Source organism: Panulirus ornatus, chromosome 31, assembly GCF_036320965.1.
Source record: "Panulirus ornatus isolate Po-2019 chromosome 31, ASM3632096v1, whole genome shotgun sequence".
NCBI classification, from domain to species: domain Eukaryota; kingdom Metazoa; phylum Arthropoda; class Malacostraca; order Decapoda; family Palinuridae; genus Panulirus; species Panulirus ornatus.
Genome location: NC_092254.1, coordinates 3,619,459 through 3,635,093, shown reverse-complemented (window position 1 = coordinate 3,635,093; position 15,635 = coordinate 3,619,459). Strand labels below are relative to the sequence as shown.

Sequence of the window (15,635 nt, the reverse complement as noted above, 5' to 3'; positions counted from 1 at the left end):
TCAATGGAATCCTATGCAAAGAGGATGTCAATGCAAGGATGTCTAAAGCAATACTTTATGACATGAAATCAAATAGTCAAAGAGTTGTACAAAGTTGGAGTAACTGGGAAAAGATGGTAGTGAAATTTTGCAGCCTTTTGGGATCCCTCCCCGTATGCCACATCACTCCAATTTATCCCTAGCAAACCTCTCACCTTCCTGCATGTTCAGACCCTGATAACTCAAAGACACTTTCACCCATCCTTCCATCTCCGATATGGTCTCCCTTTCCCCTTGCCCCCTCCATTTCTGACAAATATATCCTCTTGGTCATTCAAAACTTATCCTATCCATACGTCCAAACCACTTCAGGACACCCCATTCAGCTCTCCTAATCATACTCAACTTACTACCAAACCTCTTTCCTATACTATCATTCCTTATACAGTCAAGCCTCTCAACACCAAATATTGTTCTCAAACATTTGATTTCCAACACATCCACACTTTTCTGTTCTTTTCTATTTAGGGCCCACAATTCACACCCATACAGCACTGTTGGGACTACTATACCATCAAAAATATTTATCTCTACCCTCAGAGACAGTAATCATTCTTTCCACAAGCTCTTTTATGCACCAAGAACATCTGTCTCCCCCCCTTCCCACCGTATGATTCACTTCAGTTCCCATACTTCCATTTGCTGCCAAGTACCATTTCCAGGTATCTAAAACACTCCACTTCCTCCAGGTTTTTTCCACTCAAACCTAAGCTCAAACCAACTGTCTTACCCCGAGCTAAACCTCATAGTCTTACTTTTATCTGCAGTAACTTTTAGCTTCCTTTCACACACTCCCAGATTCAGACACCACATTTAACACTTTCTCACTTAAGGCGTTTACCTGGGCCATGTCATCAAAAAATAATAACAAATTCAACTCTTAAGACTCTATCTCCTCCATACCACAGACCCATCCATCCCTCCAAAATCCCTGCATTTACATCCCTGAACATGCCATCCGTAAACAGCTTGCACAACCATGGTGACATCTCACACCCTTGAAAAAACCCACATTCATCTGGGATCACTTACCCTCTTCCCTTCTTATCTGCACACACAACTTATTCTCTTGAAAAAAAAATCCTTACTGCTTTTAGTAGTTTTCCTCTCCCAGCATCTATTCAGAGTACCTTTGCACCTTTCACAAGGAATCTCAATCATCATGTGATTTTTCCAGATCCATAAATGTAATACAAATCCCTTTCTGTCTTTAGACATTTCTCACAAATTCTTCATAACAAACACCTGGTCCACATACCTTCTACCTCTCCTAAAGCCACAGTATTTCTCTCCAGTCAAATGCTCTGTGCATGTCAACACCCTCTCAATCACCACTCTCCCATACAACTTACCAGGGACTGTATACTCAACAGACTTGTACCTCTGTAATTCCAGCATTCATTCGTATGACCCTTGCCTTTATACACTGGCACTATACTACAATATACCAGTCCTCTGGCACCTCAACATGAGCATACAGATACTGAAAATCATGACAAATCAATTAAAGACACAGTCACCTCCTTTCTTAGGAAATTCAACTACAATCCCATCTTTTCTAGCCACATTGCTATACTTCATTTTAGAAAAGGCCTTCACATCCTCTTTGTTTTCATCAGATCATTCACCATGACTTCTTCACATCATATACCTCCACATCCCAAACACTCAACATCTACCATCCTCTCATTAAACAAGCAATATTCTTTCAAAAAATTCATTCCTTTCCTTTCTATCTCTCCCTTGCTTGTCACCACTTTCCTATCTACTACACTCACTGATCCTCCCATATGCCTTCTTGTTTTTCCTCACACTATTCATCCCCTTACAAAACATTTTCTTATTCTTCATGAAGTTTGCATATACTCAGTTACCTCAACTTTCATTTGCCCTCCTTTTCAGCCCCAGCACTATCTTCTTTACTTCCTGCTCCTCTTTCTTATTTGGAAAGTATATGGCCTCACCTGAATGAAATGGAAATGCTTCCTGGTTCTTTGCTAGGTCTAACAAGAAAAGCCCCATCCTCTTGGATGCGTCCAAGGTAGCTTTCTGCTTCCTCTCTTGAAAGATTAGCATGATACCATTCCATACGTTCATGGCTGTTTGGCTGTGGCACTGCTGCCCCGAGGATCACAGACACATCCTGTTGGCAAAGAGCATACATTTTAAATGAAAGAATATCACAAATATTTCACACAATGTCAAAATTCATAAATAATAACAATAATCAAAAGTTACATAACAAAAGAACAACACCAGAAAGACTAGGAACTCTCTCTGGAATGTGCAACAAATGAGTACATATGAGAAAAATCAGTCTTGTTAGGACAACTTCCACACCTTGATTACAGAAGGCTTAATGACACTTGTCATGCAATCCTCTCTACTGAAGACAATCTACCCTGAAACAATATATGCAATTTCTCCAACAAAGGATCTATTACTCTAAATAACTGGCCATAACAGTCACAACCCCTGAGATCATATGCAGCAGTAATTCTGCTGCATCATCCACACCCAGTTCACTGAGTTTACAGCCTGAGCAACAGCTACTGCCTCATAAGTGCTCATCACTGAAATGCTATGCCCATCAGCACAAAATACTGGGGTGGTAAGTGCACATGTCCTTCAAACCTTTTCTTCCATCAATAATGTCAGCTATCATATAACATGGTGCTAAGCTGCACACTTGCAAAATACTGCATCTTAGGAAGCAGCATCTTCTAAAAGTATTAAGGCATTGGGATGTAGGGGTTATGTACCCAGGGATTTAGATTTTTCATAAATATTTTAAAAAATAATGTTTTGACATGTACCTAGCCATTTCACCATAATATCACAAAGTACCCTCAACCATGAGATAAAAAGGAAAATATAATTTTTCTTTCCTTGGAGAATATTCATTTTCTCTATCAGATACCCAAAAGAATAGTATACTTTCCTCAATGTTGGTTTGGAAGGGTGCTGAGTGGATAGGGAAAGGCATGGGCTGGAAGCATGGATACATTTTATCTATGTAAGCACACAAAAACTACTTATTTTTTTCAAGCATGATTTCATTCTACATACATCTAATCAAATTAAGTGATATTTTCTTTCCAGGCATGATTTCACACATCCCATATGTATCATTAAAATAGTTTCTCCTAATGCTGCAAAACAAAATAAGAACTGTAAATACACAAAAAGGAAACAAGCAGCACAATGAAAGAAAGTGTGGAATAATAACATGGCTCTTCTCTTCCATTTCATGACACCTCATACTAAACCTGATTCACCTGAGCACGTATTGGGTAGGTACGGTAGTGTTCTATGAGGGAGTGAATACTCTCAAAGTCATCATTATCTCTTAGCCAGTATCTAGTAGTATCCCCTTCCTGTCGAGTACGGATGCGGCAGTGACTGGCCTTGCCCTGGTTCCTGGTGTACAGAGGAAAAATCACACACTTAAATATCTTCACAAACAGTGGCTTAACACAATAGTGATCAAAGGATAAAAGGAATTGTATCATTTCGAGAAGAGGCAGTGCAAGATACCTAGTAAATTTGATATATACTGTGCTGGTTTGGAATAAAGAAATACATATGTATCATTTTTACCTTTACCAAGCTGCTCTAGGACCCCATTCAATAGAGTCTCTGTAGTGCTCAGGAAGCTGGACATATTAGACAGATAAACATGCCTATTTATCTATCTATCCATACTTCTGACAATCATTCCCTCCTGGAACTTCCATCAAGAGGGTGACCTTACTAACTACTTTTACCTAATGCTACCTATGGCCCCAATCACTCAAATATCTTTCTCACTCCATCCTTCCACCTCTAATTTGGTCTAGCCCTTCTTCTAGTTCCCTCCACTTCTGACACATATATCCTCTTTGTTTATCTCTCCTCACTTATTCTCTCCATATGTCCAAACTATTTCAACACACCCTTCTGATGCATATATCCCCTTTGTTTACCTCTTCTCACTCATTCTCTCCATATGTCCAAACCTCGCTGGTGCGGGTGACAGCGACAAGGTGTAATGAAAAATAAAAATGAAAATATAAATATATATTCATTTATTTATTATACTTTGTCACTGTCTCCCGTGTTAGCGAGGTAGCACAAGGAAACAGACGAAAGAATGGCCCAACCCACCCACATACACATGTATATATACTTACACGTCCACACACGCACATATACATACCTATACATCTCAATGTATACATATATATACACACATAGACATATACATATATACACATATACATAATTCATACTATATATATGTATTAAAAACCTATGGTGATATCACACAACCCTGTCTCCCACCCACATATATACCAAAATTTTGCTCAGCTCTCCATCCACTCTAACACAAGCATTTGCATCTCTGTAGAAGGTTTCCACACCATCCAACAGTTATCCCCCAACTACATATATCCTTAACACATCCCATAAGGCATTCCACTTGACTTGTGAACAGAATACCAGTAGTCCACGTGTGGGTGATATCACCACAAACTTTCACACTTGTCTTCACCAAGAAATGATCTGACATTCCAACTGCAAACCCTCTCAGCAAATTCACATCTAACAAGCTTTTTTTTGTATGCTTACAAATTAATTAATAATTAATCCAATAATACCCATCAAACCCACTCACCAATACGTGCATATATATGCACTTTTTTACATTATTTCTAATCATCATACCTCTCTCTGGGTTAGTTTCATCAATGATATCATTGCTGATAACAGATGTGGCACTCAAAATATAATATATGACTCACCAGAAAGACAGACTGTGATCCCCGACAAAGTTTTCAGACAATCGCACAAGAAAAGTTCCATCTCCAAGGTGACTATATTGCTGCAGAAGCTCTTCAGCTTGAGCCCTTCCTCCTATGAGCCTTCCATGATACCATGGTTCTCTTAGATGCTGCTCACTGTCATTCATCTGTAACCATAAAACTGGTCAAATGTAAAAAAATCACAGTTTCCAATGATAAAAGACTAAATTATTGATATATTGTATTCATGGAAAGGCATGCAAGGTTATCCTAAATTTCAGCAAAACTAGCATATTAACACTCATTAATGAGATGGAGCGAGCATATTCCTCTACAGAAAGGCAAGATCAGCCCTCACGAGTGACTACAGGTTCTAAGAGCAACAACCTTATAACGAATGATGCAAACCAGTTACCAAAAAGAAAGAAAAATTCCCATTGGTGTGACCTCACACTGGCAGCTCTGTTTTCATGATGTAATATATCAATTGTTAACAACATTTTCACTCAAATGCCATAATAGATGTAAATTGATTTCATATTTCAATGGAAATAACTATAAACTAGGAAATTTTTCAAGCTTTCCAATCCCTATGAAACAACAGGAGTTGTATTAATTTTTTCAAAATTCATCAGACCCATCTGGGAAGATACACTTTTCACCATGTGTACCTCCTTGTTGGAAGGGAAAGGGCAATCCCTACAGCACAACTCTCCTTCTCTTTGATAAAAGCTCCACAAGGTGTTACACAGTCTCTATAAATTAAGTCCTGATCATTGGGAGAAAAGTTTGAAATACCAATGACACACTTAATCTTCAGAATTCTATGCTGCACTATGACAACTCTTAATTACCAGTCAACCATTAAATATTCTCATATAATATAGGGTAGAGTTCAAACAAGTTTTAAGTAAAATACATGAATCAATCATAAAATGAAGAACCCATGCTGACTCCATTACTCACATCACTGGGTGTCTGCAAACCACTAGCCTGGTCATCTGTTTCTGCCTCCTGCTCATTTTGAAGTTCAGTAAAGTACAGTCGATCTTGTGTCAAAACAAAGAAATGTGCTTGCCAAGCTGTTGAGTCAACTGGATTTTTTAAATAAAGACGATCACTCTTGATGCTTAATTTGCTTAGTTCCATCTCGCCTCCCTCTGAGAATGGTACAAAATACTCAATCATCTTCCAGCTAACAATATTTGAAGTAGTTCTATCTATCTATCTATCTATCTACATATTTGATGCCTGTTCCAAATGAAACTCCCTCAGAGGGGTGGTCATGTCAACAGAGTCTCCATAACTAAACAACTCCTGTGCCATTTCTTAGCCTTTAGTGCCACACCCTTAACAGGATACTGGTAGAGGGAAAGTCTAGCACAGTATTTACAGAGGCTCCTACCTAATGTTCCTAATGACGACCATTATCTAATGTTCCTACCTAATATTTCTATCTAATATTTCATGCCTAAATTTTCATACTGCTCCTACCATTTTACCAAAAGGCAGGGCTAGCACACAGTGCTCACCGCAGGAAAATCTAGAGTTATGAAGAATGAGCTGCATGAGTCAAGTGTTACATATGACAAGGAGAGATTGTAAGCTGTGGACAGAATGCTAGCTGTCCATATGTTAGTGAAGTAGAAAGAAAAGTCAGCTACTTGGGTCAGTGAAGTGCAACTTGCCAACCAATAAAGTTCTGGCTCACTAAGCAGATGTCACTAACCCTCCTGATGCCCTGAGAGGTAGTACTGGTAATATACCTCCCTGGTGTTGGCTGCCTACCAACTACTATCTACCGTGGAATTGTGATATAAAAAACAATTGAATGTTCTAAGGTAATGTATTATGATAAAAGCTCACCAAGACCTACAGTGAAGAAAATAAACTAAATAAAGTAAATACAATGAATGCTGTAAGAGCAAGAGAGCACTTGCATTACTGTATATATAAAAAGTACACTTAACTTCAGTATCAGCATTTTATAGTAAAAATATCTAAAGTTTCATTGCCATGTAATTCAAAGCTCATCAACTTCATTCCTAATTCAATGGGTTGGATTCGGTTACACAGCTCTTGCAACATTGAAAAAGCTCAATCCCCATATATGTCTTTCACACCTCTCTATAATGAATATATCATTAATATACAGGTCTTTAGATATCAACTAAAGAGCCCTTTAGTCATCAATCTGTGTAAGAAGTTCCAAGTAAAGTTTGGTTAGATAATCATTATATACAGAAACTGTAAAATGCTCCAAGAAAATCTCATTTAATCAATGACTTTCATTAAAACTCTGGTCTGTAGAAAAAACAACAAAACCCCTTTTTCTGAAAAACTGTGCACATAATCTGAATGACACAAACACAATAATTTACGATACTGACGCTCATCCACATTGGCAGCCAAAGGTGTGAACTCATCTGTTCCCCCAGGAAGTTTTCTGTGTTTAAGGATAATCTTGCCTTTGAGTTGTTCTGGAGATGGCATCACCTAAAAAGGGATAAAAAAAAGTTACAATCTAACAATAGTGGAACTTCTAAGGTTGTCTGGGTAAGCCAACTGAAAAAGTAAACAGCTTTGTGTGAAACTTCATGTCTCACTCTGACATACTAGGCATTAGGTGAAGATTGTGTGTGATATGAGAGGCTAATTTACCTAATCCACCCCCATGGTAGTGGGAAAGGAGTTACTGATGATGGATAGATTTTAATTGTTGTTAGCATTACAACCCTTGTATGTAATACAAATGATGTTTTATATACCTGTCTTTAATACTTCTTAGTGTAAGTGTCTGGAAAAACAATGGCCTCGCTTAAACTTATGATATTACATGTACTGTACTACAACGGATATTCTAACACCAACTATTTGTCATCATCAATATCATCAGTTGTATTTTAGCAACAAGTCAGTACACCAGAGCAATAAGTTGCAATGTTACAGACTTAAAACACTATGATTTGACTTATGGCATACAATAAAAATATGGCATACAACAAAAATTCTTATCTTGATGTTTCTCTCTCGAAGAGTGAATTGGAACGATGTGGTATATCAGGGTCAACGTGCTGTCAATGGACTGAACCAGGGCATGTGAAGCGTCTGGAGTAAACTATGGAGAGGTCTGTGGGGCCTGGCTGTGGATGAGGAGCTGTGGTTTCAGTGCATTACACATGACAGCTAGAGACCGAATGTGAATGAATGTGGCCTTTTTTGTCCTTTCCTGGCAATACCTCACTGAAAAGGGGGGATGCTATTTCCTGTGTGGTGGGGTAGTGACAGGAATGGATGAAGGCAAGCAAGTATGAATATGTACATGTGTATATATGTATATGTCTATGTATGTATATGTTGATATGTTCTTTTTTTTTTTTTTTTTTTGCTTTGTCGCTGTCTCCCGCGTTTGCGAGGTAGCGCAAGGAAACAGACGAAAGAAATGGCCCAACCCACCCCCATACACATGTATATACATACGTCCACACACGCAAATATACATACCTACACAGCTTTCCATGGTTTACCCCAGATGCTTCACATGCCTTGATTCAATCCACTGACAGCACGTCAACCCCGGTATACCACATCGCTCCAATTCACTCTATTCCTTGCCCTCCTTTCACCCTCCTGCATGTTCAGGCCCCGATCACACAAAATCTCTTTCACTCCATCTTTCCACCTCCAATTTGGTCTCCCTCTTCTCCTCGTTCCCTCCACCTCCGACACATATATCCTCTTGGTCAATCTTTCCTCACTCATTCTCTCCATGTGCCCAAACCATCTCAAAACACACTCTTCTGCTCTCTCAACCACGCTCTTTTTATTTCCACACAACTCTCTTACCCATACGTTACTCACTCTATCAAACCACCTCACACCACACATTGTCCTCAAACATCTCATTTCCAGCACATCCATCCTCCTGCGCACAACTCTATCCATAGCCCACGCCTCGCAACCATACAACATTGTTGGAACCACTATTCCTTCAAACATACCCATTTTTGCTTTCCGAGATAATGTTCTCGACTTCCACACATTCTTCAAGGCTCCCAGAATTTTCACCCCCTCCCCCACCCTATGATCCACTTCCGCTTCCATGGTTCCATCCGCTGCCAGATCCACTCCCAGATATCTAAAACACTTCACTTCCTCCAGTTTTTCTCCATTCAAACTCACCTCCAAATTGAATTGACCCTCAACCCTACTGTACCTAATAACCTTGCTCTTATTCACATTTACTCTTAACTTTCTTCTTTCACACACTTTACCAAACTCAGTCACCAGCTTCTGCAGTTTCTCACATGAATCAGCCACCAGCGCTGTATCATCCGCGAACAGCAACTGACTCACTTCCCAAGCTCTCTCATCCACAACAGACTTCATACTTGCCCCTCTTTCCAAAACTCTTGCATTCACCTCCCTAACAACCCCATCCATAAACAAATTAAACAACCATGGAGACATCACACACCCCTGCCACAAACCTACATTCACTTAGAACCAATCACTTTCCTCTCTTCCTACACGTACACATGCCTTACATCCTCGATAAAAACTTTTCACTGCTTCTAACAATTTGCCTCCCACACCATATATTCTTAATACCTTCCACAGAGCATCTCTATCAACTCTATCATATGCCTTCTCCAGATCCATAAATGCTACATACAAATCCATTTGCTTTTCTAAGTATTTCTCACATACATTCTTCAAAGCAAACACCTGATCCACACATCCTCTACCACTTCTGAAACCACACTGCTCTTCCCCAATCTGATGCTCTGTACATGTTGATATGTATATGCATGTATATGTGCATGTATGGGTGTTTATGTATATATTTGTGCATATGATTGTTTGGGCATTTCACAAGCAAAGGAACAGAATAGAGCATATGAACTATCATGAAAGGCTGAAAAAACTGCAAACATAAGGTATACAAGAAATTGCATTTAACCTAAAAGCCTCTCAACAAGAAAGACAGTCATTACATCTTCATAAATACCATGGAAAGTACTGAAAATGTATCACAAAGAACAATACAATGAAACCTACCAGGAGGCTAGAAAGACTATTCAGTATCCTATTAGGAGAAATAAGGAACATGCATGGAACAGCCACAGAAAAATTTAAAAGAATACTTGACGTGACTGAAATCAGTCCCAAATGAAACGAGATGATTATGTAATGCAGGTGGCAGCTGAAAAGATTAGTCTATTCATCAAGCAAAATGTATGGTGAGCTCCTTATGCTAGCCCTGCAATCAAGGTAAAATCTTGCAAGTACTCAGAGGTAGGTAGGTAGGTAGGTACTTCCCCTTCTTCCCTCAACTTCTGAGTTGTATATCCCTACAGTTAGGCCCTAATATCCTAATACATCTAAATGCCCTTCACTCTATCCTTCTTTCCACCTCTCCCCTTCGCTCTCTCCAATTTTGACTTATTTGTCCTCTCAATCAGACCCCAGTAACACAAAACACCACTCACTCTATCCTTTCACCTCTTTCTTGGGTTCACTCTCCCCTTTGCTCCCTTAACTTCTGACCAACTGATCCTCTTAGTCAGACTCCAATATCAAAAGCACCCCTCACTCCATCCTTCCACATCTATTGGGTTCCCCCCTCCCTATTACTTCATCAATTTCTGATTTATTGATTCTCTTATTTAGATCCTCGTGCCCCAAAACCCCCTCACTCCAACCTTCTATTTCTTTCTTCCCCATCCCACTGCTCTCTCCACTTCTCACTTGTAGATACTCTTAATCACTCTATGATCACTCTCTGCACTCTCTGAGTAGCTGTCAATCAGGCTGTCCTTACAACCACATCTCTCATTCATACTGTCATTCCTTATACTATCAACCCACCTCACACCACATAAGGTATAAGAATTAAATAACTAAGTAATGGATAATATTTGTGGGGTAGTCAGTGCTGACATTGGAAACCTGTACCCAAAGTTAAAACACAAAACAATCTGTCAAAATATGACAAAAACTGTAACTTTCCAGAAAATCTGACACAAAACAACAATGCTTAGTGCTCAGGGATAAACTTTCAAATACCTGCTCATTATTATCCAAAGGGGCAACAAGGAGGGCATCCTGGAAAACCTCACGGAAACGACGAGCCATCTCTTGCTGCTGTGGAAGACTGCAGTGGTCTTCTATGGACAAGATGACTGGATATCTGTTGCAGATAGTACACTCAATTCATTTAATTCACTGAACACTATGATTAGATAAAATTCCAAAGAAAACTTCATTCTATTACCCATGCCACAATATCTGTTTGTACTGTGCTATTTTTGAATCCATATTCCCAGTTCTGTAAAATGCTAACATGCTAACATCCCATCTAAAGAAACACTGTATACTGTATACAGGGCACGTGAAATATCCAGGGTAAACCATGGAAAGGTCTGTGGGGCCTGGATATGGATGGGAGCTGTGGTTTTGGTGCATTACATATGGCAGCTTGAGGATAAATGTGAGTTGATGTGGCCATTCTTTGTCTGTTTTCTGGTGCTACCTAGCTGAAGCCAGGGGAGGGATCAGGTTTGAGGGAAGGAAAGGAATATATATGTTATCATATTTTTCTTTTCTTTTATGCATTTGTGCAGTTTCATGTGGGGTGGGGGTGGCATCAGGAATGGATAACAGCAAACGACTATGAATATGAAAAGGAGAAACAGAGATGGTAGCCAAGTGAGGATAGTACCTCCAAGACTCAATCCTCTGTTCTTAACACTAACTCACTAACGTGGGAAATGGCAAATATGTATACATGTATACCACATCGATCCAATTCACTCTATTCCTTGCCCTCCTTTCACCCTCCTGCATGTTCAGGCCCCGATCACACAAAATCTCTTTCACTCCATCTTTCCACCTCCAATTTGGTCTCCCACTTCTCCTCGTTCCCTCCACCTCCGACACATATATCCTCTTGGTCAATCTTTCCTCACTCATTCTCTGCATGTGCCCAAACCATTTCAAAACACCCTCTTCTGCTCTCTCAACCACGCTCTTTTTATTTCCACACATCTCTCTTACCCTTACATTACTTACTCGATCAAACCACCTCACACCACACATTGTCCTCAAACATCTCATTTCAAGCACATCCACCCTCCTGCACACAACTCTATCCATAGCCCACGCCTCGCAACCATACAACATTGTTGGAACCACTATTCCTTCAAACATACCCATTTTTGCTTTCCGAGATAATGTTCTCAACTTCCACACATTCTTCAAGGCTCCCAGGATTTTCACTCCCTCCCCCACCCTATGATTCACTTCCGCTTCCATGGTTCCATCCGCTGCCAGATCCACTCCCAGATATCTAAAACACTTTACTTCCTCCAGTTTTTCTCCATTCAAACTTACCTCCCAATTGACTTGACCCTCAACCCTACTGTACCTAATAACCTTGCTCTTATTCACATTTACTCTTAACTTTCTTCTTTCACACGCTTTACCAAACTAAGTCACCAGCTTCTGCAGTTTCTCACATGAATCAGCCACCAGCGCTGTATCATCAGCGAACAACAACTGACTCACTTCCCAAGCTCTCTCATCCACAACAGACTTCATACTTGCCCCTCTTTCCAAAACTCTTGCATTCACCTCCCTAACAACCCCATCCATAAACAAATTAAACAACCATGGAGACATCACGCACCCCTGCCGCAAACCTACATTCACTGAGAACCAATCACTTTCCTCTCTTCCTACACGTACACATGCCTTACATCCTCGATAAAAACTTTTCACTGCTTCTAACAACTTGCCTCCCACACCATATATTCTTAATACCTTCCACAGAGCATCTCTATCAACTCTATCATATGCCTTCTCCAGATCCATAAATGCTACATACAAATCCATTTGCTTTTCTAAGTATTTCTCACATACATTCTTCAAAGCAAACACCTGATCCACACATCCTCTACCACTTCTGAAACCACACTGCTCTTCCCCAATCTGATGCTCTGTACATGCCTTCACCCTCTCAATCAATACCCTCCCATATAATTTACCAGGAATACTCAACAAACTTATACCTCTGTAATTTGAGCACTCACTCATAAATATACATATATACACATGTACATATTCATACTTGCTTGCCTTCATCCATTCCTGTTGCTACCCCGCCCCACAGGAAACACCATCACTACCCCCAGCTTCAGCAAGGAAGTGCCATGAAAACAGACAAAAAAGGCCACATTCGTTCACACTCAGTCTCTAGCTGTTATGTGTAATGCATTGAAATCACAGCTCCCTATCCACACCCAGGCCCTACAGACCTTTCCATGGTTTACTCCAGATGTGTCACATGTCCTGGTTCAGTTCACTGACAGCATGTTGGCCCCAGTATATCACATCATTCCAATTCACTCTATTCCTTGCATGCCTCTCACCCTCCTGTATGTCCTGGCCCCGATTGCTCAAAATCTTCTTCACTACATCCTTCCACCTCTAATTTGATCTCCAGCTTCTCCTTATTCCCTCCCCTGTGTGTATGAGTGGATGGCTCTTTCTTCATCCGTTTCCTGGTGCTACCTCACAAAAGCAGGAAACAGCAATCAAGTATAACAATAATAAAAATAGTCTACATATTTACACTATTTGCACTAAAATAGTGTTTACTTCTGCTTAATTTATAGAAAAGTTTTTTTTTTTTTTTTTTTTTGCCGGTCTCCCGTGTTTGCGAGGTAGCGCAAGGAAACAGACGAAAGAAATGGCCCAACCCACCCCCATACACATGTATATACATACGTCCACACACGCAAATATACATACCTACACAGCTTTCCGTGGTTTACCCCAGACGCTTCACATGCCCCGATTCAATCCACTGACAGCACGTCAACCCCGGTATACCACATCGCTCCAATTCACTCTATTCCTTGCCCTCCTTTCACCCTCCTGCATGTTCAGGCCCCGATCACACAAAATCTTTTTCACTCCATCTTTCCACCTCCAATTTGGTCTCCCTCTTCTCCTCGTTCCCTCCACCTCCGACACATATATCCTCTTGGTCAATCTTTCCTCACTCATTCTCTCCATGTGCCCAAACCATTTCAAAACACCCTCTTCTGCTCTCTCAACCACGCTCTTTTTATTTCCACACATCTCTCTTACCCTTACGTTACTTACTCGATCAAACCACCTCACACCACACACTGTCCTCAAACATCTCATTTCCAGCACATCCATCCTCCTGCGCACAACTCTATCCATAGCCCACGCCTCACAACCATACAACATTGTTGGAACCACTATTCCTTCAAACATACCCATTTTTGCTTTCCGAGATAATGTTCTCGACTTCCACACATTCTTCAAGGCTCCCAGAATTTTCACCCCCTCCCCCACCCTATGATCCACTTCCGCTTCCATGGTTCCATCCGCTGCCAGATCCACTCCCAGATATCTAAAACACTTCACTTCCTCCAGTTTTTCTCCATTCAAACTCACCTCCCAATTGACTTGACCCTCAACCCTACTGTACCTAATAACCTTGCTCTTATTCACATTTACTCTTAACTTTCTTCTTTCACACACTAGAATGCTAGAATAAGCATTTTACATTTGTGTTTGTTATGCAAGACAAAAAACTTACTCAGAGTTTACAAATGCATGATCTCTTATTGTGGTGATGACATCAAGGAAGCAGATCTTGGACGTTAGTGTGTGGCCATGAAAGATTATAGGCATTCCATCTGGTCCATCCCAGCAATCCAATTCAATGCAACGACAACCTTGACGAAGGACACGGGCATAAGCTTCTGGAGATGATTCACTGATCAGCTGATCTCCTGTTAAGTACCTGTCAGATTATAAATCTCTAAATCTTTATCCACACTAAACGGACATTTTCCCTGAAATCTGTTCTGATTACTTCTTATCAAGTATATAAAAAGTGTAGGAACTCATACTCTGGGCGTATAAATATATTAATGTAATAATCACTACAATGAAAGTCAAGAACTAGAATAAAAAATACAAGGAAAAGTCTGCAATAATCACACATGATTCTTCTTTAATTCTGGGATTATATGAAGGTATAAAGTTAAGAGTAAATGTGAATAAGAGCAAGGTTATTAGGTACAGTAGGGTTGCGGGTCAAGTCAATTGGGAGGTAAGTTTGAATGGAGAAAAACTGGAGGAAGTAAAATGTTTTAGATATCTGGGAGTGAATCTGGCAGCGGATGGAACCATGGAAGTGGAAGTGAATCATAGGGTGAGGGAGGGGGCGAAAATCCTAGGAGCCTTGAAGAATGTGTGGAAGTTGAGAACATTATCTCGGAAAGCAAAAATGGCTATGTTTGAAGGAACAGTGGTTCCAACAATGTTGTATGGTTGCGAGGCGTGGGCTATGGATAGAGTTGTGTGCAGGAGGGTGGATGTGCTGGAAATGAGATATTTGAGGACAATGTGTGGTGTGAGGTGGTTTGATTGAGAAAGTAATGTAAGGGTAAGAGAGATGTGTGGAAATAAAAAGAGCGTGGTTGAGAAAGCAGAAGAGGGTGTTTTGAAATGGTTTGGGCACATGGAGAGAATGAGTGAGGAAAGATTGACCAAGAGGATATATGAGTCAGAGGTGGAGGGAACGAGGAGAAGTGGGAGACCAAATTGGAGGTGGAAAGATGGAGTGAAAAAGATTTTGAATGATCAGGGCCTGAACATGCAGGAGGGTGAAAGGCGGGCAAGGAATAGAGTGAATTGGATCGATGTGGTATACCGGGGTTGATGTGCTGTCAGTGGATTGAATCAGGGCATGTGAAGCGTCTGGGG

The 15,635-nt window shown here is 40.3% G+C and overlaps 1 protein-coding gene across 5 annotated transcripts in view; it reads right to left on the bottom strand.

The window, feature by feature from the left end:
* sl (small wing phospholipase C gamma 1) overlaps positions 1-15,635 on the bottom strand; it is a 103,192-nt gene that overhangs the window by 72,196 nt on the left and 15,361 nt on the right. For all 5 annotated transcript variants that reach the window (XM_071680376.1, XM_071680375.1, XM_071680374.1 and 2 more), the window contains 7 exons: positions 14,461-14,667; positions 10,893-11,016; positions 7,214-7,319; positions 5,790-5,983; positions 4,824-4,990; positions 3,318-3,459; positions 2,004-2,182 (listed from right to left, as the gene is read on the bottom strand). In XM_071680376.1, coding sequence (XP_071536477.1) covers positions 2,004-2,182; positions 3,318-3,459; positions 4,824-4,990; positions 5,790-5,983; positions 7,214-7,319; positions 10,893-11,016; positions 14,461-14,667 — 1,119 coding nt within the window. The remainder of the gene's footprint in view (positions 1-2,003; positions 2,183-3,317; positions 3,460-4,823; positions 4,991-5,789; positions 5,984-7,213; positions 7,320-10,892; positions 11,017-14,460; positions 14,668-15,635) is intronic.